The 16,171-nt window shown below is 35.2% G+C and overlaps 1 protein-coding gene across 2 annotated transcripts; it reads left to right on the top strand.

The window, feature by feature from the left end:
- Positions 1–2,893: 2,893 nt before the first annotated feature.
- Positions 2,894–15,411, top strand: LOC142643323 (uncharacterized). Of its 2 annotated transcripts, XM_075817891.1 has the most exons (14): positions 2,894–3,133; positions 4,081–4,731; positions 8,681–8,762; positions 8,851–8,907; positions 9,470–9,525; positions 10,206–10,440; positions 12,705–12,788; positions 13,085–13,159; positions 13,561–13,644; positions 14,136–14,200; positions 14,279–14,513; positions 14,598–14,686; positions 14,918–15,032; positions 15,126–15,411. In XM_075817891.1, exons 2-14 carry the CDS (start codon positions 4,142–4,144, stop codon positions 15,165–15,167), a joined length of 1,809 nt encoding a protein of 602 aa, XP_075674006.1. In that variant the 5' UTR covers positions 2,894–3,133; positions 4,081–4,141; the 3' UTR covers positions 15,168–15,411. The 2 variants fall into 2 exon arrangements, with proteins under 2 accessions (XP_075674006.1, XP_075674007.1); XM_075817892.1 differs by lacking the exons at positions 2,894–3,133; positions 4,081–4,731 and adding an exon at positions 7,622–8,497.
- Positions 15,412–16,171: the final 760 nt, after the last annotated feature.

The raw sequence follows: 16,171 nt of genomic DNA, 5'->3' as shown, positions 1-16,171 counted from the left end.
TAATAAAAGTAGTGTTAATGCCGAGTTCACATGAAAGTTAGCCTCCAATCACAACTTATCACCTTAGAAAAGGCTGTGGAAAAGTTTTTGAGTCTAGCATTGCTTGATTCTCTGTGACTCATCACATAAGTTCTGAATCTTTCTACTTGAAGGGGCAGTAGTGCAGTGCTATGGCTTGGAGTAATAAGACTAGCCTATTGCAGTCACTGACAACTTGATGAATGCCATTTATGTCTCAAAATAGCAATTTGTCCTCACATGATTTCTGACTGAATACAGGAGCTATCAAAATCAGCACAGTACAATATAATGCATCTGAACTTGTATAGAGAAAACCAGCCTCCTTATTTCTCTCTCCAAGTCAATGGGATTTATGGAGTGTGATGTGAGAGTTTACCTTTGAAAAGATAATCTCAAAAAAAAAAAAAATTTTAAACCCTCATTCAAGGTGGTGCATGAGACTTGAGTGTTGATGATTTCTCCTGATAATTTCTAATCAATTAACATAGTCATCAATTAACGTAGTCCATGTGGTAGAACAAAGCACAAGTCTCTTAATGTGTGGGTCCTGAATTTGACTCCTTCAATAGGGTGTCTTAACTCCTAAGTGATACCCTTGTTAGTTGTCTCAAAAAGATTATTCTGAGCTTTGGTGACAGGCTTTTTTTTTTTTTGAGAAGAAGCTTTAGTGACAACTTCAGCGCAAAGTCACACTCAATTACTTGATCAGAAGTTACATGTATTATGAATTTATGATAGATGCTTTCCATTCAATCGAGTGGTTTGGGTGAGAATCATCAGCAAAAGATAAAAGACAAAATCTTTAACAACCATTTATTAAGCAAGGCGGGGGACATGACATTTTTCATGACTAGTTAATTTAGTAAATTATGATTTGAATATCACTTATACATTGGCTTATTACTAACACCATTTTTATCATGTAACAACTATAATAAATCACCTCAATTGTTATGAAAATGTATGTTTTTAGAATTTTTATCATTTGTAAAAGCCATTTTGTCGGTGTTTTCACGTTTAAAAAAGATTACACACGATACATGTAAATGTTCTTAATGAGGAGAAAACTCTTGTCATTCGAAATGTTCCAAATATTTTTTTTTTGGTGAAATAATTACAACATGCTGCTAACCCTGTAACTCGAACGTTTTTCATTCTAGACCCTCAAACACTTTGTGCATGAGGAGGTACCAATTCAGCTACAAAGTCTTTGGCAAAATGTTCCTATTAGGATTGCCTAAACTCATGCCTACATATACACATAGATAGGTCCTTGGATGAGCTAGAGCTAGAGCTAGAACTCATTGATGACATGACAAAATCTATTGGGACGTTATTGATGATGTGAAGAGGTTGTTGATATCGTGACACGGTCCAATACACATTTCTATAAAAGCAATAGCCAGGGACAAACCCAAAAAAAACTAATATATGCAGGCCCTAATAACCCCCCCCCCCCCCCAATTAAAAAAAATGGTATATAAAAATTTAAGATTTACCCTTAAATATATATATATTTGTCTCTCCTCCTCTAAAATATTTAGATATTGACCTTCAAGAAAATAAATAAATAAAATTCATGCCCCTTTAACTACAAAAGCAAAATAAATAAATAAATATGGACTAAACAAAAATCATGCACAAAATAAGAAACATTTATTTTATATGTTATACTTTGTTGATCTGTTTTATAATATGAAATGTTTAAGAAATATTTATTTTGTATGTAGTATTTTGTTGAATATGAAATAGATGTTAATTTTTATTTTCATAAATTTTTTGTTGGTTTTAAGCTTTGCCCCCTCCCCGGTACGAATCTTGGTTCCGTCCCTGGCAATAGCCTATTAAAATTTTTTTTTATTATAAAAATTTCACTTGATTTTATATGTAAGTCCAAGTGCAATTGGATGAACTTATTTTGTTTATTTTGTAAATACAATGAGATGACCTTGACATGTAGGGTTGTGCAATAAACTTGCTTTACTCACTAACTCGCTCGATCGAGTCAATCCTGCATGAATTTAAAGTGGTAGGTTGGGTTTCCATTCGAGTTGAATTTTTGAACTCACCAAGAACTGATCCTAGTTGTCAACATATGTTATTATTTTTATGTATGCATATTTAGGGATAAACAATATATTACTAATATTAGAAAGCTTAGGTGTCAATTTTTTTTTTGTTATTCTTTTTCTTTCCTATTTTTATTTGAGAGAATAATTTAAAAAAAAAAACCCCTTTAGAAATTATATTTTATGACTGAATTAGAAAAAAAAAGTCCAATTTAATCAAATGAATATCAACCCTCACAACCTGTAAAGTCGAAACAATCTATATTTTCAACTGATAAAGGTTGATAAGTCAGTGATAGTTTGTAGTTTTTTCAACCCATCAAGTATGAATTGGTTAAGAATTGGGTAAAATACTATTTTGGTTCTTAAACTTTATAAAAAGCTTGTTTTTCATTCCTATATTTTAAGAAGTTCATTTTTCGTCCCTAAATTATTGAAAAGTTTATTTTTTGTTCTTAAACTATTAAAAATGTTTTATTTATATCCTTAAATTTTATTAAAAATTTCTTTTAAATCCCTAAATTATTGAAAAAAATTTCTTTTTTCATCCCTATTTTTGTTTCTAAATCATTAAAAATATACTTACAAAGTTTAGGAATAAAAAAAGAATTTTTTAAAGTTTAGGGATAAATTTTTTTTTTTTAATAAAGTTTAGGGACCAAAATAATATTTTACACTTAACAATTTTTATCTGCCCAAACTAACCCGGTCCTCAAAGCCCAACCCAATCGGGTCAATCCCAGTCCAATTCCCAACCCGAATATACATAAAAGTCACGTGCCGCTCACGTTTTCACCTTTCTTGCCCTAGGCAGCGATACAACAAAATTCAGAACCCCCGAAACACAAACACACACAAAATAAAAATCTCTCTACACTAGCTCGCGCTTTAAGCCTCGAGAAATCTCCTATTTTCTTCAGCTTTCTCTGAGCAACTTCACACTCCATTTCGCTCTCGCTCTCGCTCTCTTCTTCGTCTTCGATTCGAGCCCTCTACGTCGCCGTTTTTCGTTCTGGTTTTTTTTTTTCTTTTTTTCTCTTTAGGTAATTTTCGCAAACCAAAACCAAAACCCTAACCCTCTCTTACTCTCTTTGTTTTCATTTTCTTTACTTTATGCTATTGTTGATGGTTAGATTTAAAAATTAGGGTTAATTATTGAAATCAGGGCTTCAATTTTGTGTAGTAGAAATTTTGTGGAAGAATGAATTATTTGTTTACTTGTAGTATTAAGTGATGTGTTTGGTTGCTGAGAAATGGAGGGAAAAATGAGAGAAAAATACGTTTTGATTGTTTGTGTGTGGCTTAACTTAGATTTTTGCTTTCTAGGTTTATGGCTATTAATTAGGGCTTGTTATTGTATCTAAGTCATGTTTGGTTATTAAAGGTATAGAATTTTTGTGGATTAGAATAAATTAATCTATTTAGTTGTAGTTGTAATGGAACTGAGTTTGACTACTTTGAAGGTATAGCATTAAGTGATGCGTTTGTTTGCTGAGAAATGGAGGGAATAATGAGAGAAAATACGGTTTGATTAGTTGGAAGTGAAATATTTAACTTAGATGAATATTTTTTTTCCGTTTTTAAACTTAGATGATTATTTCAACTAGAATGATCTGTTTTTGCTTTCTAGGTTTTGGTTTTTAATTAGGGTTTGTTATTTTTTTCTGAGTAATTCCAGTGTTAGATTGAAAATTATGTTTGATTATTAAAATTAAGGCTTAGATCTGATTTTTATGCTAAATTAATGGTAATAAACATTTTGTGGAAGATATATTTTTTTAATACTTGTAGTAGCATTAAGTGATGCGTTTGTTTGCCGAGATATGGAGGGAAAAGGAGAGATGTGTTTTCATTGTGTGTGTAGTATGCTGTTTGGATTATTTGGGAGTGAAATATTTAACTTATTGATTATTTCAACTATAACGATCTGTTTTATGGCTTTTGAGGTTTCAGTTTTAAAAATTTTGATATGTAAATCTATTGGTTGCAGATATCAGGTGCAATAAACTTTTATCTGTGTGGTTTGTGTGGGATTATCTGATAAGGTTGTGATGGATTTTGACGCGTATGATTATTTAGAGAAAACTGTTGAGAATCCTGAGCCGGGGAAAGAGAAGGAAGGTGCAGTTAATGGAGGTGGTGAAATTGAGAAGTCTGGTGATAAAGAGCGTAGTCGTAGTTCGAAGCATAGGAGTGATGAGAGGGATGATGATGTGGAGCGGCGTTCAAAGCGATCGAGATCAGAAGATGAGTCGCGTGATCGTGACAGACAAAGAGAGAGGGGTTCATCTCGTCACCGTTCACGGTCTAGAGATGGGGAACGGGATCGACATAGGAGTGGGCGGGAACAAAGGGATAAGGAGAGAGATAGGGATAGAGAGGAGAGGAATGGGAATGTGAAGGAGAGAGACAGGGATAGGGAGAAAGAGCGGGGGCGAGATCGTGATCGAGAAAGAGATAGGAGGGAACGTGACCGCGAGAATGAGAAGGACAAAGAGAGAGAGAAAGAACGGTCCCGTAGAAGCAGGAGTGAATCAGTAAGACAGCGGGGTGAGCGTGATGAAAGGGAGAAGAGTCGCGACAAGGAGCTCAAAGAAAGAGAAAGGGAGAGAGAGTCAAGGGAACGGGACAGAGAAAGCAGGTGTGTTTATGTTTATTTTCTTTATCTTATCTTTGGGACTCTTAGAATAAACTGCATGTTTGGTGTTGGATGTTGTATAACTGCAAAACAATGGGAATTTATATAGGCTATGTGCTACTGTATTATGTGTCTTGCTAGTCTTCTGGCTAGCAACAATTAAGAACAAAATTCATTTAGTCTCACATAAATTAAAAGGGATAACTAAACACAATATCAACCTTGCTCATTTGGTTAAGTTAAATCTGAATGAAAAGATTGAGTTTGCTACATTAAGTGCCTAAGCGTGGTAATGCTTTCAAGCAATGATAGTCTAGGTACTTTTTGGGAGATAGGTTTATTTCTTGTGAGACATGACAAAAACTTTTTGTGACTTTCAGAACCTTGTTGTAAGTAGTGTGCAGTTAGGTTGGTCCACCTTCTGATTTTGTGCTCTAAATTGAGTTTTTAGAGTGTTATTGTTTCAAGCAAGACAAAGGTAGGTTCAATATGTTGGCACCTTACTACAGTGCTCTAAATATCTATGTATATTAACCTTGGGTATGCATATAGATATTATAGAAAGTTGGTTTCCCCTTCTCTGTTTTTTACCCAAAAGTGAGAGTGCATAGGTCATTTGTCTTGATGAGTAACGTATTAGACAGAAGATGGAATGCTGGTTTTCCCAATTTTTGTATCAGTGATTTGAAAGCAAAGCTTGTACTTAATTTGCAGCTGGTTTCAGTTCTCAATGTATGAGTTATGCTTGAGAATGTTATTGTACTGATGGTGCAAGTACTTTTTTGAATTCCATTATTAAGGCTTAAAGATAGGCCTTGATTGAGGGGTGTGTGTCATGCATCGTTGCACAGAAAGCTTCGTTTGTTTTATGCTGTGGTCATCTTGTTTTCATATAAGGATAATCTGCTTGTCTTCCTCACTCTTGTTCAAACACACTTCATTATATTTTGAGGTGGGGTTCCATTGTGTGATATTTTCTGTAATTAACTGTGGTCACTGCGTTGAAGTTATATGAGTATAACATTTACCTGTCCTAGAGAGGAGATGTTTGTGTGATGCTGGGTTCTCTAAGACATGGGTTGTCAGTTGGAAAAGTTCTTCATGGAAACTGTAAGCACTGGTAATATGATATTTATATTGTTCAACTTCATCTTAGCTGTTCCTCATAATTAAAACACAGTCCATTTTCTATGATCTCTTTCTTTCTTTATAGCCTAATATCTTAAAGATTTTGAGCCATTAGGTTCTGCTAATGTTTTACAGTATTTTGATTTGTTAGGTTGATTAGTGCCAAGAGCCTTGTAGCTCAATTAGCAACTCCTGCTGTTTCCAATAGAGACATTTAGGTTTCAAATTCCCCACGCCCAACTATCGTTGTATCAAAAATTTGTTAGGTTGATTAGTTCTTTTTTTCTTTTTATTTTTTTTGCCGTCTTCCCTCATATGTTTAAGTGGTTTTGCTTCTGTGTTTGTTTTTGCACCATCTTCTCATCATTCTTGTTTTTTTGGTGATATACCTGTAGGTTTCCCATCCACTCTCTTATCTATTCTGTCTTTCCGCAGTCCCAACATATTTCCTTGTCATGCTAGAGTTTACATTGCTTTTTTAGCCATTTAGTATTTTAGTTGATTGTAGTTTGATTGCAAGTTCATGCTGGTAATCATCATTAGTTTTTGGGGTAAATGCAATGTCTTCATGTGTCATGTAGGAGAAGAGAAATGCTGGGATTTGTTAATCGAAGTCTTCTTATCCCGTATCTGTCCCTTATTCTTCTTCCTTTTTTTATTTTATATATTTTTGTTTTTTTTTTTGGGGGGGGGGGGGGGGGGGGGGGTTTGTTGTTGGCATGTATGCTTGTGTTCACATGACATTGTTTCTCTATGCAGCATGTTAATTTGAGAATTGGGGCAAAGTTGGTTGGTTGGTACTATTCAATCTATTTTATGAGAATATTTTGAGTGGTTAAGAGGCAACCTAGTCCACATTCTCGAGTCATAATTTGGGTTTATGGAAAATCAATGCTAACATATTTTGAGTAGGGTGAGGCCTGGTCTACTCCTTAACTCTTGCAATGTGCCTTTCTGTTCCTTAGTTACTTTGATATGTGGAATTAGTATGAGATACTTATTTAAGACATATGTAGGACACTCTGGGGGTGTTTTGAATTTAACTTGACATAGAAAAGTGTATGCATTTAATGCTGTGGATGGAAGCCTCTGCAGCTACTTGCATATTTGTAAGCTCAGTTTGTTGGGAAACAGTTTGTCCTTTTCCTTTGAAGTCCAGGTGCCGAAATTTATTTTTTCACCTTTTATTTAGCATTAGTTCTATGTCCAGCAAAGTAGACAGATGTTTTGTGTTTGACATCCAACTTGACAACTACTTTCTTTTGTTTTTTTTCTTTTCCTTTAAGGAAGGGGGGTGGGGGGGTGGTTCATTCTTTCCTCCAAGTATAATTCTCGCTAGTATAACGGGGTTTATACAATTATGTAATTAAATTTTCTGACTGGTAGTACTTAAGTTTAATAAAGTTACTTATGCTATTTAATAGTATTAAAAATTCTGCATATTGAACATTAGATTCTGGGAACTCGCAGATATGGTAGAGCAATCTTCAGATGGTCTTTCTGGCAATTGGGCCAGGCACAGGAACAGGTCATGGGTTTTTAATGTTTCTCTTGAAGTTTCTGGAATCTCTCTAAAAGCTTGCATTGCAAGATTGGGGGTTTTGATGTTAGAGGTTTTGACGGTGGTGGTGATGTCATGTTATGATTTTTGTTATCCTCCACCTTTAAACTCAGTAGCTTAATTGTATTTATTCTGTTGCAGAAATGCTGGTGAGGGAGTGATGAGCTTTGCTTATGAGAAGCACTTCATCTTCTGATGCCTGTGGGGAATAGAATGTTATTTGGGCTAAGCCATTGCCATAATTCTTTTGCATATATTATATATTAATTAATTTTTGATATGTTTGATTTCATGTCTTGAAGTTTTAGGTTTTAGATGACCTGTAGTTTCCTTATTTATGTATTTTTCAAAGTCTTGTTCACTGTTAGCAATGCTTTGATTGAATATAAGTGTAACTATGGAATTGATTGCCATTCTCAGTAGTCATTGCTTCTGAAGAGACTTTTTTGGATATCTTGCATAATTTTCTTTGCCCATTCATACTCTCCTTACAAGTACTTGCATTTTCTGACTAGAAACTTTATACAATTTGTGAATGGTGTCTTATTTATCTAGCTTTCCCAATGATGAGACCCTACAACCCAAGCTTTCTGTATAATCATTACCAAGAACTGATTGGATTGTGCATTTCCATTTTTTTGTCTTACCTGGGTATAATGTGATCATGTCAAAAGTATGGGTTTACAAATGAATATAGGACTGTAGACCTAATTTTTAAGGTCTCAATTTTGTTCTATCTGTTGTGTGGAAATATAAGCTTTTAACAGGTTCCAAGTTAATGCAATTAGGTCCTTGGGTACTGCCATCAATACAACATGATGCTGTTTCCGTTTATGATTATATTGGTCCCAATGTTTTCATTACCTTTAATTGCCACGTCTTTCTCCAGGTTGGTCCTTATCAAATCTTAAGATGAAGCAATCTTTAAATTTCTGAATCTGCCTGCATTGGTAATTTCATGTTAACTTTGTGTAGTTCCCTGCAGGACTATACTTGGGTTCGGCCTATTTACACATAGTGGAGAATAATTTGCTGCCATTTTGGGATTGTTCTTTTCTTCCTTTTCGTTTGCAATCCAAGGCAATTTTGCCACATTAAATACATATACATATTTTTTGCAAGGAGTAAAACAATGTCTATGCTACTCTTCACTTTAAGAGTGTTCTGGCTCAGCTTGTTTTTTCCATAAGAATTATTCATTGACAAACTTATCAGTTTGTGAATTTTTTGGGTCTATATTTCACATTTTTTCATTCCTTGCAGACGATATAAAGAGAAAAAGGAGGAAGTGGCTGAACCAGAGGCTGATCCTGAACGGGATCAGAGGACCGTATTTGCTTACCAGGTAATCAAATGCATTTGGCATGTGTATTATTTTTGTTAATTTTGACAACTTGAGGTCTGACTTATTATCTTGGCTTACTATTTTGAAGATTTGTTTGAAGGCAAATGAAAGAGATGTGTACGAGTTCTTCTCAAAGGCTGGCAAGGTTGGTATTGCCATTTTTATTTTTTTGGTTTGTTGTTTATATAATTATATTTAGCTATCCCTAAAAAATGGTGTTGGATGGCAAGATCATAGGTTCAAAAGTCAAAATCCTCTGTGTGCATGTGTAACTTAATGAATAGAAAAAACAACTATTGTAGAGTAGGTAAGGGAGGAGTTGTAGGGTTCTCACTAGCAGTTTGTGCATCTGTGGAGCTAACATATTCTGTCTCTTCAAGAAGATGGGCCTGAAGCCCTTTACCCTGTTTTATCATATTGCCATCCTAATTCTCAAATTTGACATTTGCCTTGGTTGAATGCACGCAAACAAAATCTGGAGTAAGTGACCCCCACTTGTTTAGGCAATGATCCGTTGTAAAATGAGGCAGAAAGTGTTCAGTTTCAACTCTGTATTTAATTCTATCCGTTGCTCACATCCTCCTTTTGAGTGTTGAGGAATGTTGCTCTATGAGTTGATTTTTCTTTTTTTCTCACACTCCACTGTAAATTGTTATCTTGTTTCTTTGTCTCTCATCTTTCTAATATCTGGAGAGCACAATTAACAGGTTCGAGACGTGCGCCTTATAATGGACCGCAATTCAAGACGATCCAAGGGAGTTGGGTGTGTTTTATTTTCCCTGAATACATCTTAGTTGAAATTGTTTTGCAGTTCACATACATACCTAGATACATACATACATAAACATAACCAATAAATATTAAATTTCTGGAAATTTTATATTGTATTAAATCCTAAAATTGCTGCTACATTTTTGTTTTTCAGTTCAATAAATGAAGCTATTTCATTAAAGAAAGTAAACCTTCTACTACCGTAGATATGGGATTTGCAAAAAACTACAGTAGATATGGGATTTGCAGAAATTTGCGCCACATAGGTTTGGAGATCCGTCTGTATTGTAGACAGGAAAAAATAGTCTATGAAAATATATAGAATGTCCTGTTTGCCATAGCTAGGATAAAACACGAGTGGCACCAGTCCAAAATCTGGCAGAATGAATGTTGTCATATTATGTTCACCTTTGATTTATATCATTTAGGGGAAAAGTTCTGATTAGAACTTGGGAAAAGTGATGTGCAAGGACCCTAGTTTCTTGCAGTAGAATATTTTAGATATTTGATATATTGTGATACAACGTTAATCTTTTTCCTGGGGTGATTGGTTTGAAGGGAAGTGAAATATTTTTAAGTTTGTACTCATTAAATTTAGTACTGTGTCTGGCGCTTGTAGTATTATTATATGTGCAATTCTTATGATTATACTAAAATTGTTTCTGTTGGCAGTTATATTGAGTTCTATGATGCAATGTCAGTCCCTATGGCAATAGCACTGTCTGGTCTTCCTCTTCTTGGTCAACCAGTTATGGTAAAACCATCAGAAGCAGAAAAGAATCTGGTCCAGTCAACTACAGCAGTGGCTGGTGTATCAGGTGGGCTTATAGGCCCCTATTCAGGAGGGGCCAGAAGGCTGTATGTTGGGAATCTGCATTACAACATAACTGAAGCTGATCTTCGTCAGGTAAGCATAATTTGTTTGCAGTCATTCCATAGGATTATTACAATGCGAAAGTTATTAGAGTTGATTGATTGGACTAACCTTAAGGCAGGTTGCAATGTGGTAAACCTGTGTGGGATGTTTCAACCTGTTACAATCATATGCTTTTGTTGTTGTTTTTACCTTTTTTTGATAAATTCTTAATTTATTGTAAGAGTGTGAGGATTTTTCAGCTATAAAGATTCCCTTTAGTCTTCTCACTGGTTTTCTTGATTTATTTTTCTTATGTTATGGTTATCATGCCTTGTCATTGAGACAGAACAACCTAGCTCTGATACCAAATTTGATGCATAACGAACACTGAAAAAAAAAATCGCAATAAAAGAAACAAAGAAGAAAATGTAAAAAACTAGGAGTCGGCACCTAGTGTTGGCTGGAGTCAGCACCAAACCACTGGAAATGTTCCAAAAGAAATTTTACTAAGCAAGCCAATTGTCAATAACGCTGAACTCAAGGTGTCCTTCAATTAAACTAACCAACTTAACACTGAAAGGAAATTATTCTGACTAATAAAAATAATTCTACTAATCTAGAAAGAAAATGAAATGAATACCTGAACTAAGTTGGAAAGTAAACAACCAAATTACAATATAAGTAATTAAAATTGTATCCCTAATGGCCTGTTTGGAAGTTTAGAGAGGAAGGAGAGTAGAGGGGAGTAGAGGAGAGGAGAGGAGAGGAGAGGAGAGTAGTGGAGAGGAGAGTAGAGGGGAATGATCATCCTCCACCTTGTTTGGATGTTTTTAAAATTAGTGAAGGGGAAGGGAGAAATTAGCCCTTCCTTTTATTTAGATATTTTAAAAATTATGATAAAAATGAGAGAAAATGATTTAAATAGACAAATTTACCCCTATTTAAATTTTTTTTATCTAATTAATAAAGCAAATTTTTATTTTTTATTTTTTATTTGTTCTTTCGCTGGTTGGATGCCAAGAAAAAAGAAAAAAGAAAATTTCAGGATTTCAACTCTTAAATATTTTTATCTAATTAAATATTTTTTTCTTCTTTATTAGTAATATTTTTTTTTTCTCTACAAGATTTTCAACTACCTATTTATATAGTAATCGCTTGGTAAAAATGGCTCTGCATAGATGGCGAAGATTTTCCGGTCGATGAAATCGCCGATTCCTTCTGGTTCGGCACCGGCGGCATATCAATTCGAGTCCGATGACCCGGAGCGAATCCGAGTGGGCGTTGATGAACTTTCTTGAGCAGTGCACGGAGTCAAAGATTCCTCCTCCGGAGACTCCTACTGCGATCGCCGCCGATGTGGTTTCGCCGGTGGAATCGTCCTTGTCGAAACCAGACGAGTTCGACGAACTCCTTCATCTGCCGTCGAATCCATTTCCGTAGCAAAACCCAAACGCCTCAGGCTTCTTCGCATGGTGGAACCCACAGGCTTAGTCGAAAGCGATATCGGCGTCGCCACAGTTGAGCTTGACGGCGGCGCCGATGGACCCACAGGCGTAGATGAACCACCACGCCGCAAGAGATCCGACCCGCAATCATGGCTTCGATCAAGTGCATCGTGGCTCTCTGTCTCTCTCTCTGTGTATTTACTTTGTTGTTGAAATTGAAATGGGTCTCTGGGTTTGTTGTCTGTTGTTCATTCGGATCGGAGATGAAATTGAAATCGGAATCGGAGGTTCTGGGCCTTCTGGCTTTCGCGAGGAATTGGTGGATTTTCTGATTGATGAAGAAGAAGACTTAGACTATGTGCGTTTTTTTTTTTTCTCAGGAAACAAACAAAAAGTCAATGCTAAAATTTTCTCAGCAAACAAACAAATATTATTTATATAATTGATTTGTAATTTCGTAAATTTAAAATGGGTGAATTGGGAAATTCATTTGATAAATAATTTAGCTCCTCTACTCTCCCTCCAAATCTCTCCAATTTGGAGGAATTAAAAATGAGGGATTAGAGGTAATTGAAACCCCTCTAAACCCCTCCAAATCCCTCCCCCTCTCTCTCTAAAAAACTTCCAAACAAGAGAATTAAATTACTCTCCCTCCCTCTACTCTACTCCCCCTCCATTTTTAAACATCCAAACAGGCCATAAATTAAATAGGATTTTTTAATCAGTTGGGCTGACACGGGCTTTCAACATCTAGCCATGTGATCTGGGACCTGCATCTAGTTTCTGTATCAGATTGTTACTTCTTTTTGGATTCTTGATATGTTTATTCTTTACTGAATTCTGTTGATCCATTGCTTTTATTTTGAACAGGTTTTTGAAGCATTTGGTCAAGTAGAGCTGGTGCAGTTGCCTGTTGATGAAACTGGACATTGCAAAGGATATGGCTTTGTCCAGGTGAGTACTATTTATGAAACATTTGTGTAATTGCTTGAAAATGCAGCACTTAAAATTTCTATGCAACACAGTTTTGCATGGTTAACTACATGAGAAGCTTTGAATGATATAATTAGTCCTCTACTCTTATAGATTGATAATCGGCTTCAACATCACATACAGCTTTTATCTAAATCACTTGGTATAATATCTTAATATGGTGTTCTTGGCTCTACTGATGTTCTAGATGGCATATTATATGCACACCAAGGTTCCTCCTGATTTAGTAGGCTATCTGAATAAGTTGTTTATTGCAGTTTGCACGTCTTGAAGACGCTAGAAATGCACTAAGTCTGAATCAACAGTTGGAGATTGCGGGTCGGCTTATCAAGGTATTGCCTTTCAATCTTTCAATGCACTGAGTCTGAAACAACAGTGTACAAATCTCATTGTTTTATTACCAGCTTCTTGTCATTTCACATTTTTTGCGCTGTTACTTTCCGTAACAGCGTATTAGTTAATACAACAGTTTCAAAGAGTTTTACTTGGTGATCCAGAGTCCTTTCTAAGATCAATGCTTTCAAATCAAACAATTAATACGCTGTTACTGGTCTTTAGTAACTTGGCATGTGCTTCTGTATAAAACTTGATGGCATTCTTCTTCTGTCAGTGCTGCATGAATGAATGTTGTATGCTGTATTAAAAATTCTTATTATAGGCTCTTCTACTTTGAATATGATCTTTTACCTGACTTCTCTCCTCCTTATCCCCCTTCTTTTCTTTTCCTGTTCAGGTTTCAGCTCTTACTGATCAAGCTGGAATGCAAGATGTTGGAGCAAATTCTGGTGATTTTGATGATGATGAAGGAGGTGGCTTGGTTAGTTATACCTCCATTTTCTCTTTTTATTTATTTATTATTATTTATAATATAAAAATAATAAAAATGATTTCTCTTTGTTGAAGTTGGTTGAAAGTCTAGGCTTGATAATCAATCTTGATAATCAAATTCTAAGGTATTTGATTGTTCTTACATGTCTAAAGGGTGTATTACCTAAAGCATGTTTTTGGTGTTGCTGTTATATCATGAAAAAAAGGTATCATGACCTTATGTTAATCTTAATTGATTCTGTCAACAATAATTTTGATATCTTAGAAGTTTTAGTTTTTGAGCCTATTTCTCCTTTTCTTTCATTTGCATTTTCAAGTAAGTTTTACATTTTCCTTCTGTAAGTTATCAATTTCCGATCTTTCTCTCTCTTTTGAATTTCTGGTGGGTCTGTTATTCACAATTTTTTTTTTGTTTGTTTATTTTATTTCTCTTAAATAAATTATTGGCCAAGCTGACACAATTCTTCTTTTAATTCTCAGTCTCTGAATGCACGATCTCGAGCACTTCTCATGCAGAAGTTGGACCGCAGTGGCTCTGGACCTAGGTTTTTCTCTTCCTAGTTTGTTGTGGTATATTGAAATAGACCTCTTTTTTCTTACATTTTTTTTCCTTTCTTTTGAAGCGTTGCTGGTTCCGCTGGCACTCCAGTTGTCAATAGCACAGGCCTTACTTTACCAACAGTGCCTATTCTAGGAGCTGCACCTGCAGTATCTCCGATTACTCCCCTTGTTCCTGCTCTTGCTGGACTTGGTGGTTCAGGTCTTCAAGTTCCCATTGCTACTTTGCCAACTGTTGATACAATTGGTGTTCCAAGTGAATGTTTATTATTGAAGGATATGTTTGATCCAAATGATGAGGTTGGTGGGGCATGCTTTTTTAAAGTAATTTTCCTTTCTTGTTCCTGTTGCTGATAATGTTCAAAATGATATCCCCCTTTGCAGACGGAACCAGATTTTGAGTTGGACATCAAAGAAGATGTTCAAAATGAATGTTTGAAGTTTGGAAAATTGAATCATATATTTGTAGACAAGTAAGCTATTCTTTGTGTGGACCACCTCTTCCCCCCCCCCCCCCTTTTTTTTTTTTTTTTTTTTTTTTTTTTTTTTCGTTCTTTCAAATTTTCTCGATATATTTAGATAGAATAGAATACAGGAAAAGAATACATGTGACTGAACCTAATTAGTTTGTTGAGGGTCCATAACTGACCCCAAAAATTTGGGACTCTTTGTTGTTGTTGTTGTTGTTGTATATACGATTACAGGAACAGTGCTGGTTTTGTGTATTTGCGATTTGAAAATACACAAGGTGCAGTTGCTGCACAACGTGCTCTCCATGGTAGATGGTTTGCTGGAAAGATGATTACTGCAACTTATATGGTAATTATATTTTCTCACTTCATTTTATTTTGTTTATTTTAATACATAGTCCTTAATAGTAAAACTACAAGTAAATTCTACAAATGCATGCAGGTGCCCCAGGCATACGAGGCTAAGTTCCCTGATAGCAGATAGGATTTATGGATTACGGATGTGCAGTGAGAAGATGGCATTTGCATGTCTTTGAGTTTTTCTTGGGGATTGGGGGGAAGAGAGAGAGAGAGAGAGAGAGAGAGAGAGAGAAAGCTTATGATACTGTCCTTAGGTCTGGCATGTGAATTGCCAATTGATAAAAGATTGTAAAAAGAGGTCAGATTTATCATCAAGTTGTTATTGCCATTTGCTATCAAAATATAAGGTTTTAACATTTGTAGGCCAATTACTGCCTTTTTATTGGTTGTCTAAATGGTTTTAGCCTCCTTTGCTGGTTGCCAGCTTCTCTTTGATTATATGAGCTGATGGTATAAAGCTTGGATCATTGGTGAACGTTGGACATTCACTGCTGGAAAAATGATTACTGCAACTTATGGCTTTTGTATGGACGTTGAGCTGTTATGCTAAACGTGTTCTTTTTTATCTTGCCTGTCATGGATTTAAGATCAGGTTTGCTGCTTATGGGCTTGGAGCCTGGCCTGAAATATTTTTCCTGTGCTATGTGCCTTGCTTTACTTCTCAGACGAAGATCTTATACAAGATCATGTTACCATCTGAACATAAAAAATAAGATTAGCTCCATGGAGGGGGGATACATTAAAAACAACAAATTCTGAGGGATAAGATTACTCCAGATTGCTAGTACCAAATGGCAAAACAAAAAACGTTGTAATCAATTTAAATGGTGAATAATTGTTGAGGGTGTCATTGGATTGTGAGCAAAACTCAAGTTGAGGGGTATGCTCTCTACGTGTGACAATAGTTTGGATTTTTCATGAAATAGAGTAATAATGTCTTTGTTTAAGTTAATTGTGGCAAAAAAAAAAAATAATTCAAACGACTGAAATAATGACGACTGAAAAAAAAAAAATCAAAAAAATCAAAAGACTGAAATGAATAAACTTAGAAAGTGAGTTTTACATTTTAGCATAATATTTATTTACAAATGAATATTTTCCTTTAGATTGGTGAGTATATCTAATATT

This window comes from Castanea sativa, chromosome 7 (assembly GCF_040712315.1).
Source record: "Castanea sativa cultivar Marrone di Chiusa Pesio chromosome 7, ASM4071231v1".
Classification (NCBI taxonomy): domain Eukaryota; kingdom Viridiplantae; phylum Streptophyta; class Magnoliopsida; order Fagales; family Fagaceae; genus Castanea; species Castanea sativa.
Note: the sequence above shows the minus strand (reverse complement) of the source record. Positions and strands in the feature narration are given on the sequence as shown.